Source organism: Sus scrofa, chromosome 15 (genome assembly GCF_000003025.6).
Source record: "Sus scrofa isolate TJ Tabasco breed Duroc chromosome 15, Sscrofa11.1, whole genome shotgun sequence".
Lineage (NCBI taxonomy): Eukaryota > Metazoa > Chordata > Mammalia > Artiodactyla > Suidae > Sus > Sus scrofa.
This window is the reverse complement of record NC_010457.5, coordinates 31,175,027-31,190,879: the sequence shown is the minus strand read 5'-3', so window position 1 is coordinate 31,190,879 and position 15,853 is coordinate 31,175,027. Positions and strand designations below refer to the sequence as shown.

The 15,853-nt window shown below is 39.7% G+C and overlaps 1 protein-coding gene across 4 annotated transcripts in view; it reads left to right on the top strand.

Moving 5' to 3' along the window:
* EPB41L5 (erythrocyte membrane protein band 4.1 like 5) overlaps positions 1–15,853 on the top strand; it is a 136,678-nt gene that overhangs the window by 105,012 nt on the left and 15,813 nt on the right. For all 4 annotated transcript variants that reach the window (XM_021075141.1, XM_021075139.1, XM_021075140.1 and 1 more), the window contains 4 exons: positions 5,965–6,093; positions 8,586–8,650; positions 11,802–11,892; positions 14,105–14,179. In XM_021075141.1, the coding sequence (XP_020930800.1) occupies positions 5,965–6,093; positions 8,586–8,650; positions 11,802–11,892; positions 14,105–14,179 (360 nt within the window). The remainder of the gene's footprint in view (positions 1–5,964; positions 6,094–8,585; positions 8,651–11,801; positions 11,893–14,104; positions 14,180–15,853) is intronic.

Here is a 15,853-nt window from a genome sequence, read left to right as displayed (position 1 = left end):
GGAGATGCCAGGGCCTAGTGAGTAACTCTCAGAGGTGGCTTAGCATTCCAGCTAAATACCATCTTCAGCTAAAGTCAAAAGAAAGAAAGTTAGAGTGGAGGATGCAAGGATAAGCAGGGAAAACAAGAGTAAATCTGCTTGTTATGCAGATTTAAATACTTCTCAGTGCTAGGGGTTTGAGCTGTTTACAGAGGTTAACTTTTGTCCTCTGGTAGAGAGGAAGGCGGGACACCTTTGTAAATTTTTGTCCTGCTTTCAAGAAAGTAGGGGAAGGACAGAGCTTTTCTTGTACCTGCTTCTCCTCAGCTGCCTTCAGCTCAAAATACCCCTTATGTCAAAGGGGCATATATGGGAATGGCATATTCTTTGCTAACCTTCATTGCTTTGATTTTTTAGCTTGAAGGGTTACTAACATTATACTAGTATTGTTGGTGTGGGTTTTGTTTTTGTTTTTTAGGTAATTTTTTTTTTTTTTTTTTTTTTGCTTTTTGCTTTTTGCTTTTTAAGGCCACACCCACGGCATATATGGAAGTTCCCAGGCTATGGGTCAAATCAGAGCTACAGCTCCCAGCCTACACCACAACCACAGCACCGTGGGATCTGAGCCACGTCTGCAACCTACTTTACAGCTCACAGCAGTGTGGGATCCCTGACCACCGAGCAAGGCCAGGGGTAGAACCCGCATCCTCATGGATTCTAGTCGGATTCATTTCTGCTGTGCCACAACAGAAAGTCCCTAAAGTAATTTTTAAGTCTGAATATCAGGCTGTTATGCTATTGGTAGCTTAGCATTTTTTAGTTTACATAGTAGGCTAGCTCTAAAAGTTCACTTCTCTTTTGTCATGATGTTCTCAGGTGGCTGTGGGTTGAGAGCACTGAATCCTAACCACTAGACCACCAGGGCCAGCAAGTTTGATGTAGGTCCCCAGCAAGTTTGATGTAGGTCCTCAGTTCTTATCTCTTTGCAGGAACAATTCAGCAAAGAGAATGTGAATAGTGAGGCAAATAAAGTGTTTATTCAGAGAGAAGATACATGTACAGAAAGCATGGGTGGGCTCAGAGAGAGAGAGAGAGTCACTCTCCTCTGGCGTGATTTAAGTCATTTATATGAGGGCAGTTCTTCCAGGTGTCCTCTGGCCAATCATCTTGCTTTGTCTGGCCTTGAACCCGTATTTGGCCTGACTCAGGGCCTGTCCCTGTGTGCACAAGCATCTTTTAGCCAAGATGGATTCTAGCACAAGGGTTTCTGGGAAGTGGATAGGTTGTACTCTGGACTGGTGCCCCTGCCCTTCTCTAACCCCCAAAGAACCTTTCTGTGCATGTGTAGTTCAGGAGGCCTCCTTGACCTCAAGAATGAGAAATGTGGTCCCTTCATTTTGAAGTGTATTTCCACAGTGGACAGATTCCAGTTACTCAGCCCGGGACCCATCCACCTCCTGCTTCAGTGGTCTCAGCCACCACTCTGTCTTCATTTAGATACCTTAAAACAACGGAAAGAAACAGTTTATAATGTGTTTAAAGCCTTTGTGTATATTTAGTAAAAACACAAGGTAAATTGTATCTAATCCTGCAAAGATTCTTTGCCTGCGGATGATGGATCTACTCATGAATAATTATGAGAAGTGCCTTAAACCCTGTGAAATGGAATACATATTCTTGTCTTTGATTCATTTATACATTTTTCTGGAAAGTAGGTCCAAAATTTGTTACATTCTCAAAAGGGTCCATGACTCAAAAGGAGTAAACCACACCAAACTTAAAATAACTCTTCACATCTCTCCTCAGAACCAAAAAGACCATCACTTTATTTAAAGGCTTACACAATTTAAAAATAATTAAACAGTTTCAGTTTTTCTGAGATATTTAATGAAGGAGCTCTTAGAAATAAGTCTTCTCTGTATTTTAAAAAAAAAAAGGTACTATTTTTCTTTTAGGTTTTACTCTTTATTCTAATTCTTCACCTTAGGTATTTGACTGTATAAATGCCCTACTGAAAGATGTTCATGCTTCCTAGCCAAGATTGTTTCAAGAGTGGTTTTGTGTCTGAATCTGATGGCATTCTGGGTGAGCGGATCTGGTAGCATTCTGGTTGAGCCTATCTGGTGGCATTCTGTTTGAGAACTTGACTCTAAGTCCCCCTAAAACTGAGTCCCCTTGCTGAGTTTATGATTAATCTCACTATCCAAAAAACTTTATTCCCTTTCTTGTCCTGCCCTTGTTCCCCCTCAGGATTGAGGAGTATTAAAGAAAAGGGGAGATTGAAACTAAGCAGGATCCTGTGGGGCCTTCCCAGGTACAAAAGCCCCTCTGTGCTCCCCATTTCTTGTTTGTAGAAAAAAGGTTTAGTCTCCTAGCCTTCCCTGAGTTGCAAAGAGTAGGCTCAAACTGTTACTGATTAGGATACAGAGTCATAGGACTCCTGCTCCTCCTGAAGGAATGTAGATAACAGTCATGCATATCTTTGAGTTGTTCTGCAGAGGTCGGGGATGGTGACTACCTGTTGACCGTAAATAAGTAGACCCCAGACTGGTTGGAACCAGAAGGTTGAGGTTTCAGAAGCATCATCCTATTTGCTCACCACCAACCAATCAGAAGGAGGTCCACAAGCTGATCACATATCCTACGACTGTCTCCCCTAACACTGTCTTTAAAGACCCTTGCCTGAAAGCCATCAGGGAGTTCAGGCCTTTTGTTCACGAAGTACCCATTCTCCTTGCTTGGCGCCTATGAATAAACCCTTGCTTTTCTGCAAACTCCCGATGTCATTTGGCTTTCTGTGCCCAGGGCACATGAGCTCTTGCTCCAAAACAAACTTCAGCAGACTTTAACCCCTGACTTAGGCTCCTAACTAAGCTGACTCTGACGGCTAAGGACTGCTCTACAAAGAGTTTAAGCACCCAGCCGTGTTAGAACAGGTCTAATTTGGACCTGTTTAGGAATCAAGGTATCTTTTTAATTCTTTTGGTCTTTTGTTTGCCACATTTTGGTCATTCAAGGCAGATATATCAATAGCATAGTAATTGGGTGTCATTGGACTTACATGCAATAATAAAACAGTGTGAAAATATTTTAAAGCTATTACATTCAACTTGTATTTTAGCAGTTTTTTCTGTTGTGTACATACAAGATAATTCTACAAGATACAGATTTTAAAAAGCAGGAAATTATAAAAACCTCCTTATCCCACTAGTAAGAGATAACTACAGTTAACATTTTAAAGATACATACTTCCAGAGAGTTCCTGTTGTAGCTCAGTGGTAATGAACTCGACTAGTATCCATGAGGATGCGGGTTCGATCCCTGGCCCCGCTCAGTAGGTTAGGAACCCAGCATTGCTGTGAGCTGCAGTGTAGATCACAGACACAGCTCAGATCTGGCATTGCTGGGGCTGTGGTGTAGGCCGGCAGCTATAGCTCCCATTCGACCCCTAGCCCAGAAACTTCCAAATGCCCCAGGTGCAGCCCTAAAAAAAAAGAAAAGAGAAAGAAGGTTCATACTTCTAAACATTTAAAAGCAATGTACGTTTTTTGAAGTAGAAATTCAGTGACTCTTTTTTATAGCTAATCAATTATAAATCTCTTTTCTTCAGTAACATATTACAGGCAATGGCTAAATTGTATGCATATGTCATCATTGTGTTTACTCAGGCTCCTATTAGACATTTAGATTGTTGCTAATTTTTATCGCCATAATTAGTACTGTGACAGTGAGCCTTTTTTGTTTTTGTTTGTTTTTGTTTTGTTTTGTTGGCTGTGCCCACGGCATGTGGAAGTTCTTGGACCAGGGATCAAACTTGAGCTGCTACAGTGACAACGCCAGATCCTTAAGCCACTGCACCACAAGGGAACTCCACAAATATCTGCCATCATCTTCAATCATTTTCCTGGAAAGTGGAAGTGTGAGGTCAGATTTCAGGAATAATTTTAAAGCCTTTAGTACTTACGCAAAATTGCCTTCCAGAAAAATGGTAACAATCACAGGCACTTTTACCTATGATATGTATGTTGAATTCTTGTTTCTTTTTTAAATATAGGCAGGAAAAGAAGTATCTGCCTATGTCAGAGGTGGGTTGCTCTGAGAATTCTGTGATGTGCAAATATAAATGATAAGCAAATAAGCTCGTCCACAGTGTAATTGTCTCTGAAAAGAAAATGTCAAAGCATTTTAACTAGCTGAGAACTTTTTCAAGCTTTATTGGGATATAATTGACAAATAATATTAAAATATATTTAAAGCGTACAACTTGGAGTTCCCGTCATGGCTCAGTGGAAACAGATCTGACTAGTGTCCATGAGGACGCAGGTTCAATTCCTGGCCTCACTCAGTGGGTTAAGGATCCAGCATTGCCATGAGCTGTAGTGTAGGCTGCAGATGTAGCTTGGATCTGGCTTTGCTGTGGCTGTGGTGTAGGCTGGCGGCTACAGCTCCAATTTGACCCCTGGCCTGGGAACCTCCATATGCCACAGGTGCGGCCCTAAAAAGACAAAACAAAACAAACTACAACTTGATGATTTGGTGTAAGTATACATTGTAAAATGATTCCTGTGGTCAAATTAACACATCCATCACCATAAGTTAACCTTTTTGTTTTGTTTTTTGGTGAGAACTGAGAACACTTGATATCTACTCTCTTAGCAAATTTCAAGTATAAGAAACAGTCTAATTAACTACAGTCACCATGCCATACATTTAGGATTTATTCACCTCATAACTTTTACTAGCCTCCCCCTATTTCCCTACTCCCTGGAAACCATTCTATTTTCTGTTTCTATCAGTTGGATTTATTTTTTTAGATTTTACATTTAAGTAATACTGTGTAGTATTTGTTATTCTCTGACTTAGTTCACTTAGCATAATGCCCTCCAGCTTCATCTATGTTGATGAAAATAGCAGGATTTCCTTCAGAAAATGTGGTGCCAGTATTTGTTCAGGATAGTGATCTTGTTTCCTTGGACACATGCCCACAGGTGGGATTGCTGGTCCATATGGTGTAAGCTAGCCATCACTGGAAAAGGATTGAGAGTCTTCTTTCTATTACTTGGAGCCATCCCAAAGACTAAAGTTACAGGCCTACGTAGAGTTTAGTACAGAGTAGTGATTCTCAGACTCTTATGTGTATGGAAATCACTTGAGGAGGCCTATTAATCATTCAGATTTTAGGATCCCACTCAGAGCCAGATGTATGGAGACTACACTATGGAAAACCAGATTGGAATAAGCACATTAGTTAAATCTTTTCAAACCTGAAAAGTGGTACAGGATATAATCCCATACATGGCACCTGGCCTGTTTTACAGACAAAAGCTGTATGTGAGACTAAGAAAATATTGAGAGTGAGTTTGTTATTTAGACCAGCATTAAATGGTAACCGTAGTAATAATGATGGTAATTGATTGTCATTCATTTTAAATTAGGTAAAATGTCAGTTGTAGTGCAGGTAATTTACACTTATTATTTTGCTTTCTCCTTTTCTTTTTGTAATGGTTAGTTTATATTGCTCTAATTACGATCTTCATTGACCAGACTTATGCTTTATTTGATCATTTTTGTAAGTCTTGATCTGAGAGTGACCTCTTTGTGGCTGTTTGACAAACAGTTGTCTGCCTGGTGACAGTTCCATAAGCACAAGGATTAGCCTGTGTAGAATCTGACCTAAAATCCAGTTGAGATTCCTCATGTGTGGTTTAATTCAGGCATTTGCTACGGATGGTGTAGTTTCATTATTCAGTTGCTTAAAGACAGGAAATTGGGCTTGATGATGTCCAGGGGTCCCTCCCAATTTCATATTTCATGTTTGTGATTATTGAGCCCTAGTTGGAAACTGCATGTAGGAGTCATTGACAGTTCCTAGAGTAGGATATGGCACATGATTCCCTGCTTGCCTGAACATGAACATCAGTCCCTTTCTGTTTCCACCTAATTATTGCCTATCAGAGTTGCTCACAGTATATTTCTAATATCTAGGAGGAAGTGGTGAAGTTAACTGAGAAATGTCTGAATAATGCCATGGACAGCCCAGGACTGAATGCCCGCAGAGTTCCTCCTGACTTGAAAAGTAACATTTTAAAGGCTCAAATAGAAGCCGTGCAGAAGGTAGGCTGCTTTTGAGGGGGTCCTGGCAGAGTGGCCAGATGTCTTCAATGTTAAGAGACTTGGGTCGAGCGACCCTGTAAAACAAATAAAATACATGAACGTTGGACATTCGTGTCCTGGTTGGCAGTTAGAGGGAATAGTGCTGAGAAACACGCTTGAGGTGGCAGGTGCCTTCGCAGCTCTAAATTCTAATCAGGCTAGATTAGGAGGGGGCAGTCATAGGATAAAAAGAGTAAAGATACTCTAGGGTATAAAGTGTTTTTTTTTTAAAAAGTCAAATTCCTAGAGAAGTGAGTCTCTAATTGTTGTTACTTTTATAGCCGGGAAATCTGGTGATTTTTTTAGCTTCCTGTCCGTATTGAGTCTGTGACTTTAGATCACTCTTTATCAGTTGGCTGTTCCCCACCATCCCCCAACCCCCACTTCAGCAAAACTGTGATGTTCTTAGCCACAGAGGGATGGTGAGGAGTCAGCTACAACATCTCGTGAAGGATGCAGGGACCAGTCCCCATGAAGTTTATGGTGTCCGCGCTCTCCAGCCAGCCTTCCCTTGGCCTCCCTAACTCTCAGACTCATCCTCAACACTGAAACAGGACAGACGCTGGTCAGCTAAGGTCTCAGAATATCCTGTTGTTGGGAAGATGCTCTTTGTCCATCCTTCCCCAGACACAAGCCTGAGGGAACTGAGAGGAATATTGTTCATGTGTTATATGTACCTTCTCACCCCAAAGTTAACATAAAACATAATATTGAATATAAAAACAAATGTAAAATATGGCAGGCAGTTCCTCTCACCCCAAAGTTAATGTAAAACATAATAGTAAATATAAAACAAATGTAAAATATGGCAGGCAGCACAGGCTCTGGAATCAGACAACTGGAATTTGAATCCTGTTTCTAATCTACCACCTACTAACTATGACTTGGCAAGTTAGTTCATTTCCCTGAACTTCAGTTTAATTATGTTTAAAAAGGGATAATGTAATGCCTACCCTAAGGTGGGTTATTGGGATGAAATAAAATAATAACCATGAATAATAACCTTGAGCATCTAGTAAGTGCTCACCCTGGTGTTGGTGCTGCATGTCATAGCACCAGTGGCTGCAAGAGTCGTCATAACCTTACATCTCAGTTTTACTTTTGGGTCTGTCTGGACTTGAACAAGAGAGAAACTTGAATAGCCATAAATGAAAGAGATGTTGTTTTATAGTTAAAAATCATCCCACAAAAAACAACAGTTCAGGACCAGCTGTCTTCATTGTTAAGATCTACTGAACATTTAAGGAAGAAAGAACAACAGTTCTGCACAAACTCATTCAGGAAATAGAAGTGAAGGGAGCACTTCCCCTACTCATTTCATGAGACTCATATCACCCCAATACCAAAACCAGAAGAAGATATTCCACGAGAGGAAGCGATAGCCCAATACTGTGCTTGAACATGGACTCAGAAGTCCTTAACAAAGTATAAGCAAATCATATTCAACAATTTATGAAAACAGTAGTACACTATGGCCAAATAAGAGTTTGGTAAGATATTAAACATATACTTACCACATGACCCAGCAGTATCCACTCTTAGGTATTTATCCAAGGGAAATGAAAATGTAGGTTCACACAGGTATGACTGTCCCTAGCAGCTTTATTTGCAGTATGTCAATATGTAAAAACTGGCAACAGTCCAAACGTCCATCAGCGAGTAAACAGATAAACAAATTGTGGTCTGTCCACACAGTGGAATGCTGCTCAGCACATAAAAAAGATTGAATTAGTGATACATGCAACACCATGGGCGAACCTCAAAAGGCTTATGTTACTCTAAGGAGGTGAGCATATTATGATTATACAAAACTAGAAAGTACAGCTCATTGCTGGCTGCATCTAAGGGGTTTCGATGGGATTGCAGTGGAAGCCTCAGGAGAACATTTTGAGGGTAGTGGAAGTGTTACAGATGTTTATTGTTGATTATACACCTGTGTATATTTTTCAAAATTCATAAAACCATACATTTTAAATGTGTACATTTTACTGTATGCAAATGATACCTCAGAAAAGTTGAGGGAAGAACTAACTGACCTCTGCAGAAATAATTTTTAGAATTCTCTTCTGAAATATTCTCTGTGTTCAGGGAAAAGTAGGAAGCTAGATATAGAGCTTAATAGCTGTTTCTTTTATCATGTAAATTTGAAACATTCTGGCATTGAATCTTTTTGGATTCTGTATATATAGGCCAATATACCATGGTGTCTTAAATATCTGAGAGCTGTCTAGTGAAGTATATGGACTTGTATACCAACATATTGCAGTGGAAACTCGGACTATTAATTTAGGAGTGGGATGGAATGGCACAGGTTGCAGTACTGCTATTTCCATAGATAAGGAACTGAAGCATGATGATATTTCTGTTTTTACAGGAAACACATATAAATATGTATTTCTTATTACTTTAGCATCCTCAACAAAGATTTAATTTTTATGATTTTATTTTCTTAGGTTACAAGAGAAGATAGCTTATTAAGTCATAAGAATGCCAGTGTTCAGGATGCTGCCACAAACAGGTACAGCTCTGGGTAGACTGAATTATACTGATGTTCTTTTCCTTCTCAGTTCCCTCTTGAGGGTGCTTTTTTACCTCTTTCCCAGTCTGTGACCACACGGTTTCAGGATATCTGTTCAAAAGATACCTTGAGTTTCCTCTTCTATCTGTTACATAGCTTGCTAGAACCTAACTTTAGATATTTGAAGATACTTCTGATTAGTCTTTCTCCATTCTCTTTCTTCTTCAGCAGATTCAAACTGTAGAGCAAAAACAACCTAAGATATTTTTAATCTTTTAAGACATACATGAGGAATGTGTACAGTTTCTCTTAGATGTGGAAGGCGGTTAACTTTAGTGCCATCCTTGTCATCATGGTGGGATTGCTCTTGTAAATTTTCTTACCATGGGCTCTTCTATGATGCAACAAATTTCTTTGCTATTCCCTTTAAGTTCCTTCTGCCTGTCTTTTGATTATTATGCCATTTATTTGTCTTACTAGACCTCTGCCCCCACTCTGTCCAATTTGTGTTGTTCATCTCTGTATATCCAGTGTTCTGTGCTTAGCTGGTGCTAAAACATTGCTGGATGAATGAATGCGTTTCTTTTGCCATTATTCAAAACTTATTCAGTGAAGAGTTTTCTGATAAACTGCAGTCAGTCAGTTCCAGGCACCATAATCAACATAGCGTTTAAGCTTTGTATAAAGGACTTTGCAGTTCGTATTCAGCAAACATACGAACTGGTGATCAGGGTAAAACTGGAATTGCAACTTAACCTTTTAATTAATTCTAATAAATCAGTTTTCCCACGGTATTTTTTACTACGACTGTTGTTACTGGAGCCTTTTAGAGTAATATCATCAAAATTTTTTTTGCTAAGAGGAGAATAATGGGGAATGCCTAATTGTTTATTAGAAATGTCATTAAACTTTTGAAGCTAGAACATCCTAGAATACTCCAGCTTCCAAAATGGTATTTTGAATAATCTATTTTTATTATCAGGAATAATCTGTTTTTCCCAGGATTTGAAATGGAACCTTTAAAATATACTTATATGTTCTTATATAAACTTGGGTCTGTTTTTGGATCTTCTCCTTTCCTGTTACTCTGTCTTTTTCCGCATGCCATACCACACTTTTTAAAAAAGTTCCTGTACCCCCTTTTTAAAAGGAAATATTGCAGGCATCAGAAAATTCTGGAGATTATTTAATACATTTCTGTGTACCACATATCGAGCTCTGTCACACCTTCATGTTTTGCAGAGTAGACAAAAAAGAGATAAAGATAAAAAGATCATTTATCTTTGTTCTTATTGGGTTGTAATTCTCTTAAATTTACCCTTCAAAAGTACGCAATTAATGCCTTTTTTTTCTTTTTTGGGAGGAGGGGGCATGCACGAGGCTTGTGAAAATTTCCAGGCCAGGGATCAGACCCAGCCACTGCAGTGACAACATCAGATCCTTAATCCATTGCACCACAAGGAAACTCCTGCAATTTAATGCTTTTTATAGTAGGTTGACAAAGTTTTACCATCCTTACCGCTATCTCATTTCATAGTAGTGTCATCACTAGGTGTTTTATTCTTTTTCATGTGATTTTAAACAGGCTTGTTTTCTTGACCTCTCTTTCTGATAGTTCACTATTAGTGTATTGAAAAGCAGGACTAATCTTTTGTTGAAGGGTTGGAGGAATTCGCTGTGAAATGTATTTCGCTCCTTTCAGTGCTTACTGCTTCTTAAATCAGCTCCTTTCATCTGAGCTGTTTCTTTTTTCTAGAGAACAAAGTTGTTTTTTTCTCTCTGGCAATGTTTAAGTTTTACTGCTTATTTTTGATATCCTGCATTTTCATGACTGTGTGTCTCAGGGGAATAGTTTATTTTTATTCTTATTGGTATTCAGGGTGGTCTTTCAGTCTGAAGACCTGTGTCTTTTTTTAGTTCTAGAAAATCATAAGCCCTTATCTTTTTTAATATCCAGTATCTGTTAGTCAGTTGAAATATCTCAGTTACCTCTCTGTTTCTCATAACTGTTCCTTCTTATTGTTGATCTTTTTGCCTCCATTTGCCTCAGTGTTATGGCTGCAGCAGTCCTAGCTTCTGTTTTTCTCATAAGTCCAGCTTTTCCACTCTAGGATTTGTCTCACGTTTTTCTCAGTCTCCTTGTTGGATTGGGCAGGAACTTCTCCTATTGCTTGCACACTTTTCAGTGACACTGAGAAACTGGGGTTTCCTGCTGGGTGTGTTAGCTTGGTGGATGATGGTCTTTTGGCCTTTTGCCCTTCCTCCCTGGTGTGAAAGCCATTTGTACGCCTGCTCCTGTTCTTTTTTTTTTTTTTTTTTTTTTTTTTGTCTTTTGTCTTTTGTTGTTGTTGCTATTTCTTGGGCCTGTTCGTATTCTTATCTGGAGTTAGACATCCTTGTCTCACTGCTGACACCCTCTCACCTGTTGAGGCCCCTTGTAGTATGTGGGGCACCCAGGACGTTACTTCTGTCTGCAGTGGAGCTCTCCAGCCCAAGTCCTTAAGTGATTTCTCTGTGGTTTCCTGACTTGTTCTCCCATAGCTCAGATATTCTGTCTCTTTTCTGTCCCACTGAACTTCCCCTTCATGTATTTCATAACAGCTTTTAGAAATCAGCCTGTTTAATCTTTTTTGTGTATCTGTCTGTCTTTTCTTACAGTTTTTGTATCTTTTCTTTTATATAATTTCTCTAGATTTTCTGCTCTTTGGAGGAGACTGTAACATTTGATCTGTCCGTAGTTCTAATATCATCCTCTTCTGTGCATTTCATAGCTTTCAGGATTTCCTCAACACTTCTGAACTACCACTGACATTCTGTATTGAAGTTTCATGAATTTATTCCTTTGTCAAAAATAAATCTCTTCTGTCATTTCATTGCAATTTAGGAGGGCAGCAGTGGAGTCCACCATTTTGACCTTTCTGTGAATGAGTCTGACCTGGAGGTGAAAGCTGTTACATGGTGGGGTGGGGAGGGGTTTCACAGCAGCAAGTGAGGGCAGTGCTGGCAGCTCCCATGCTCCTCACAAATGCAATTTCTACTTCCCCTGCATGGATTTCTTATTCTTCTTTTCAAAGCCTTGTCTTTCTTTGAAAATGCTGCCTCTGTCTCCTGTATCACTCCTCATGACGTGACCTCCTCTTTTTCTTCTTAGTGCTGTGGTTAATGAGAATAACACGCCCCTCCCTGAGGAGCCCCGTGCTGGGATGTGCACCACACCTGCAGAAGGTGGTTCTGCTCTAAAGGTAACACTTTTTTGCTTTTTAGGCCCACACCCACGGCACATGGAGTTTCCCAGGCTAGGGGTCGAATCGGAGCTGTAGCTGCCGGTCTACACCACAGCCACAGCAATGCCAGATCTGAGGCTTATCTGCAGCCTACACCATAGCTCAACGGCAACGCCAGATCCTTAACCCACTGAGCAAGGCCAGGGATCAAACCCGCAACCTCATGGTTCCTAGTTGGATTCGTTTCTACTATGCCACAACAGGAACTCCACACTTATATTTTAAGGTTTCTCCAGAGACTGTACTGGGTTGACTCCTAGGCAGGACCAAGGTAATTTCTGACTGACCATTTGCCTCACTTCTAGGGAGAATCTTATTGTCAAATCCCTCACCAGAGGATCTGAGGGTTTCTTCTCCAGTTTTTGTGTTATTTGTTGGTATTTTTGTTTTTTAGGTGATCTCTGTATTTTTTTTTAATCAGTCAATTTAATCTTTTTGGATTAAATAGGATACTGGCTATGGATTAAATTGGATGCTGGCTCTGCTTCCCTGGTGTCTGAAACAGTACATGGCACATAATAGGCACTAAATAAATATTGACTGATTAACTTTTTCTTTTAGGACTGAACCCGCAGCATATGGAGGTTCCCAGGCTAAGAGTCCAATCAGAGCTGTTGCTGCTGGCCTACGCTGGAGCCACATCTGCAACCTACACCACAGCCCACGGCAACACCGGATCCTTAACCCACTGAGCAAGGCCAGGGATCGAACCCACAACCTCATGGTTCCTCGTCCGATTCGTTTCCGCCGTGCCACGACGGGAACTCCCTAAAATTAGCTTTCTGAAGTTGATCATGTTGTAATACAACTGGCTTATCTCAAATCTTGCTTTTCCTATATCTACTTGCCACACACCCTTACCAGTTCAGAAATCATAGAAAACCAGTTCATTGGCCAGTGAGTGTCTTCATCTACAAGTTAAACACAAATTTATTTTTGTAAACGAACATTTGCCATTTTGTTCTTTTATTGCATAAACACATTTATTATAGATGCTTACGAAATACTTCATAATAAGAAAAAATTAGGAATCACTTTGTATCCCCATTACCCAAAGACAGTATATAGTTAACATTTAGATGTGTAATTATTCAGACTTTTGGGTTAAAAAAAACTCCACCCAAAATACCTTCAATCTAGAGATTCCTGTCTGCTAATTAAAATTCTAAAAAGATATATTGACATCTTCGACTGATCATTGAAAATTGTTAGGTGGAAACAGATGTTTTTGGAATAGAGGAGGATATTTAGCTCAGAGATTTATTGTGTATTGTACCAGACAACATGCTAGGCTTTTAAAATTCAAAAATGAATGAAACATGGCCATTCTTTCAAACTGCTTATGGTACAGTTGGAGAGAAAATTTTAATATGTTATGGTAGAGATATGCACAAGCTGTTTGGGGAGGTCACCATGTTTGGAGGTAGGAGGGGGTAGAATGGGGGGAGGGAGAGGTGAGAAGAGAGAGGACAATATTTTCGCATGTGATTAGGATTAGGTCAACATTGAACAGGGGACACACCATAGCCTGACGACAGACAGATGGGAAATAGGGATGTATAAATGAATGGCCTTTTTGTTATGTACTACACCCTAGATACTTGTTTCTCTTATTTCCAGATTGGAATTTTACCTTTCATCTTTTTAAAATTCTTCTCATCTCCCCCAAAAACACAGCCTCCAGTACAGAACTCAGTTTCTATAAGATGTTTCAAATACTAATTAAACAAAAAGTATTAGTTAACATTTATAGAGGGAAGTTTATATCATTCTCTTTGGTAGACAGTGAAGCCCCCATATGTATGGATAAAGAAGCATGTGGGATTCAGGCTTCTTTACTCACTGCCTCATGGGCTGAACCTTTTACTTTCCTCATCTATTTTAAGAGCTGAGAGCCAGATATTTCTAACCCTACTAGGTTTTGTCTCACCAAAAGGAATAATTATGTGAAAATTCCCATAACACTTTAGCTTTTTAAAGTTCTGATTGTAGGCTAGGTTCCCCTCTAAAAAAAGGGGAAGTCACTAATAACCATTATTCCTGAGGTCTCTTTTTGTTCAAAGGTTAGCATCAACCTGGCCTAGGTCCAAATTATACATTGCGAGGATGTGGAAAAAATTATGTGATGATTAATGGGTCATTTAACATCTGTACATTGTGTCTTCCATAGGATGCTACAGATGAGTTGGATGCCTTGCTTCTATCTCTAACTGAGAATCTAATTGACCACAAGGTCACCCCTCAGGTAAATATACTTTGGAACAGTAAGATGGGAAAATATTTCTGCTAGAGTCCAAGTTTTGCCTTTTCAACAGTAAAACTTTTCATTTCATAAGAGTTTATATCTCAGGAACCACTTAGCATTGACTTTCTGTAGTAAAGTTATGCCAGCTTGAATCTGCATATAACCCCATGTTACCGTAAGCTGGCTTATAATTCAACACCATACTAAAGAGCAGGAGAGGAATATGTGGGGATAAACCAGCTCTAGAGAGTTCATACAGTAGGCACTTTTAATTTTTTTAAAAAAACATTAACAACGTAATTCCGTTGTGGTGCAGTGGGTTAAGGATTTAGCATTGTTTTGCAACAGCTGGGGTCACTCCTGTGGCACAGGTTCGATCCCTGGTCCAGGAACTTCCACGTGCCACAGGCGTGACAAAGAAAAAAATTAACAAAAAGGTGGAAACATAAGAATGGTTGGCATTAAACATAGTGGTTATTATTCGCATTTGGGAGATTCTATGTCAAGTACTGTGAACATAATACAAATAGGAAACTATTCTTTCCCTCCAGAGACATATATGCCAGTTGAGGTGGAAGGTATACAGATAATTCATTTACTTCCCTGGGAGTAATAGGACAAGAGCTGCTATAGGAACTCCAAGGCTTGGAAGTACAGATGGCACTTTCCCTGATGCTAGATGTTTGCTTAGATCATCAGTTCTCAAACTTGGGTAGGAATCACATGGAGAGTGTATTAAAACACAGGTTGCTGGGCTTCCCTCTCACAGTTTCTGATTTGGTACAGGTGGGGTCGGGCCTGAGAAGCTGCATTTCCAACACATTCCAGGTCGTACCAGTGTGAGGTGAGACCACCAGTTTAAGTCAAGAAACAGAGAGACTTTACAAAAGGATGAGAATCAATCACAAGTTTAGAAAAGTGAGCTAGCAGAAAATCAAAGGGATGTTGGCAGTCTTGAGTCGTAATAATCCATTAACTAGACAAAAGAGGTACTTGTGAAATTAATGCAGAGTGACCTGAAGCCCAGAGGAGTCCTTGAGGCTTAACTCAGAATGCTTGTCGCCTGTTTGCTTTTTCTCAGGAACTAGGTGTGTGATACAGTGATGAAAATCAACTTGATTAAAAACCTTTTTTTTTTATCATTGATACAGTTTTCCTTCGCCACTAGTTTAGAATGTTTTCCTTGTTTTAAGTAAAAATTTAGAAATATTATACATTTTGGATTCCGCACATGAGCTATTTTATTATGCTTACTGATTTTTCAGTTATTAGAACTATAATACTCTTCTAATAACTTTAGCTTTTTAATTAATTTTGATTTGTGATAAAGCCAGTCTGGCATCATTATGCAGATGTTTTGCTATTTTTGCTGGTTAAATTTTTTTCCATGGCCCCACTCATAACATAGGATGTTTCCCAGGCATATGTGAATCTGAGCCACAACTGCGACCTACACCGGATCCAGGGATCCAGATCCTTTAACCCACTGTGCAGGGCTGGTATCAAACCCACACCTCCCTAGCAGCCCGACCTACTGCAGTCAGTTTCTTAAACCACTGCACCGCAGTGGGAACCCCTTTTTTATGGCTGGGCCCACAGCATACAGAAGTTCCCAGGTCAGGGATCAAACCTATGCCACAGCAATGACAATGCTAAATTCTTAACCCACTAGGC